At 39.6% G+C, this 2563-nt stretch overlaps 1 protein-coding gene across 1 annotated transcript; it reads right to left on the reverse strand.

Annotated features, from left to right (window-relative positions):
- Window positions 1–1143: 1143 nt before the first annotated feature.
- LOC119631593 (aminomethyltransferase, mitochondrial) lies at window positions 1144–2563 on the reverse strand. The gene has a single exon (XM_038023949.1). The coding sequence runs from the start codon at window positions 2431–2433 to the stop codon at window positions 1171–1173; it is 1263 nt and encodes a 420-aa protein (XP_037879877.1). The 5' UTR covers window positions 2434–2563; the 3' UTR covers window positions 1144–1170.

A 2563-nucleotide genomic window follows, 5' to 3' on the forward strand; every position in this document is an offset into this window, starting at 1 on the left:
TTTTTTTTTTTTTTGTATAATAAATTTAAACGATTTAATTATAGTCATCGAAACTGTAAGCTTTTTTTTTTCAATAAATTAATAAACATGTGGCTTCTTTGAGATTTCTTTATGGAAGCTTCGTGAGAGAGAGAGAGCTTGCTTCATGTTCATATCGAATCAATACTAAGCAAGACATTTAAATTGCTTAAAGGTTCAAGTACACGCAATCATTCTCCTTAAACGTAATTGTAGGTATTAGAATAACAGCACTAATGGGAAGAATTACATGACGTTGAACAGAGTAAATAAAAATAATTATTTTTCTTTTTAATTATATAGAGCAGGCCACAGCACTTTTTATGTCTTATAACGAAGGAGGAGTGAACAGAGAATATTCGTTTAGCCAAGTCCGTTCGTAGAATATATCTTCTGGTATTTAAAACCATACCAACTAGAATGTCAACATAAAGACTAAAACAAAATGCATTGCAATTTCGATGCAAAGATTTCACTCAATGCGAAGACAGTTTCCTCACTTTTTCATATACTACGCGATCACGTTGAAGTCATTGCCTGACGAACAGATATATTTTCTTAAAACTTGTAGTAAAAATGATCGGCCAGTATATCGACGTCATGCCCCCAATTTGTCACACTGTAGCTACGTACATGGCCTTTTGATCGTTTGCCATTTAACCCTGAGAGATCTGATATGAAATCAGCCGTCTTTGCTTACTACATCATAAACTAATTGCACAAATCCAGGTCTCTTAAGGACGGCGAGCGATTGGTTTATCATAGTATCACGATTCGTCTTACTTTTCGCATTCTGTATGTATGTACCGATACGCGAACGTTATGAAGAGTATCCCTTAATGCGTCAATCTTCCATCATGTTCAATTGTTCACTTATCGAAACCATGACAGAGACCGTCAATCTGACTTAGAGTACGTAAAAGACGAATTGTGATAAAACATTTGACCATATCAACCATCAGCGGTCAACAATAAATTGACAATTTAAGATTGAGCGCCACCGAGAAAAGATTTCATTTTTGACGACACTCGTGCGCACTAATATCGAACGGGACGTATTAAAGCAAAGTTGTGTAGGGTATCCTATAAGTTAAAGGACAAGTACATTTTCTAAGTTTTTGTTACATAATGGACATTTTTAGTTTTTTTTTTTTATTTCGGTTTCATAAAATAATTCGTTTTAGTGAAAGGCATTTTAGCAATTTCTGCGTCGTAAAAACGATCCCGTATTTTTACTTGCACTTTGGTGCCCGTCTGCTTAAGTTCCTCTTTAATATAGCCCATGGCAATATTAAAGCCTAAACTGGGACTAGGGCAACCACTGGTCACGTAACCTACTTCAACGTTATTGTGATAAATATGCGCGCCTGAGCGGGCTGGTGGCGGTTTTCCTGCGGTGCTTAATTTCAAACCGATGCGTCGTTTCTGAACCCCCGATTTCAATTGATTAACGATAATCTCGGCCCCGGGGAAATTTAACTCAGCTCTACGACGTTTCGCTACGAGCCAAGCTAAGGCCCCCTCGATAGGCGTCGTCTTGCTGTCGATGTCGTTGCCGTACAAACAAAGACCGGCTTCCAAACGTAACGAGTCGCGAGCGCCTAAACCGGCCATTTTTACATTTTCGTTTGTTTGTTGCAATAAAGCTTCGGTTACATGCTTTATTTTGCTCGACGGTACTGAAATCTCGACACCATCTTCGCCGGTATAACCGCAACGCGTAATACGACAATCATTAACGCCAGCTACTTCTGCGATAACTGTGGTCATGAAATACAGTTGTTGAAGATTTGCTTTCGTCAAGTTTGTGAGAGCCTTAATCGAACTGGGACCTTGCAAAGCAATCAGTGATTGATCCTTCGGCGATAGAAACTCTATGCTTACATCTTTGCCGTCGGCTTTGCGTTTAACTACAGCGGCTTCCATTAATGCCATGTCTTGCTGTTTCATGGCAGCATTCGAAACCACATACAATTGTTTGTCGTTAACTCGCGTTACTATCAAGTCATCCAGTATGCAACCGGCGCTATTAGTGAACACGGTCAACGAACCGTTAGCGTTGGGTGTGTTGTGTATGTCAGCCGTGCAAATAGACTCGATGCACTCAATAGCATCCTTGCCATGCACATACGTTTGCAACATATGCGAGACATCGAAGATTGAGGCATGAGCGCGTGTATGCAAATGCGAAGCAGCTATACCCTGATCGGCATATTGCACTGGTAGAGCGTAGCCACCGAAATTAACAATTTTACCGCCATGCTGTACGTGAAAATCATACAATGCGGTATGTTCCACTTTATCCGCCGCCGAAGCAGACGCGGCATAACCACGTTTAATTTGCCGGAACGTTAATGGCCAGTTTCTTTGCTTGTACAGAGGCCATAGCCTTTTAATTATTAGAGAGCTACTCATTCTTTTCTACTTCGCGCTCTTTTATAGGCTTTGTGCACTGTCTTGCATATGAAATTTCTTTAAGAACTGCACTTTAACAACATAAAAATTTTGTTTTCAAGTTGCATTAATCGTAAGTAATATATTGAAA

Source organism: Glossina fuscipes, unplaced genomic scaffold, assembly GCF_014805625.2.
Source record: "Glossina fuscipes isolate IAEA_lab_2018 unplaced genomic scaffold, Yale_Gfus_2 1, whole genome shotgun sequence".
NCBI lineage: Eukaryota > Metazoa > Arthropoda > Insecta > Diptera > Glossinidae > Glossina > Glossina fuscipes.

Excerpts from the sequence above, each read along its gene's own strand:
- LOC119631593 (XM_038023949.1), bottom strand. The coding sequence starts at position 2,433 with ATGAGTAGCTCTCTAATAATTAAAAGGCTATGGCCTCTGTACAAGCAA.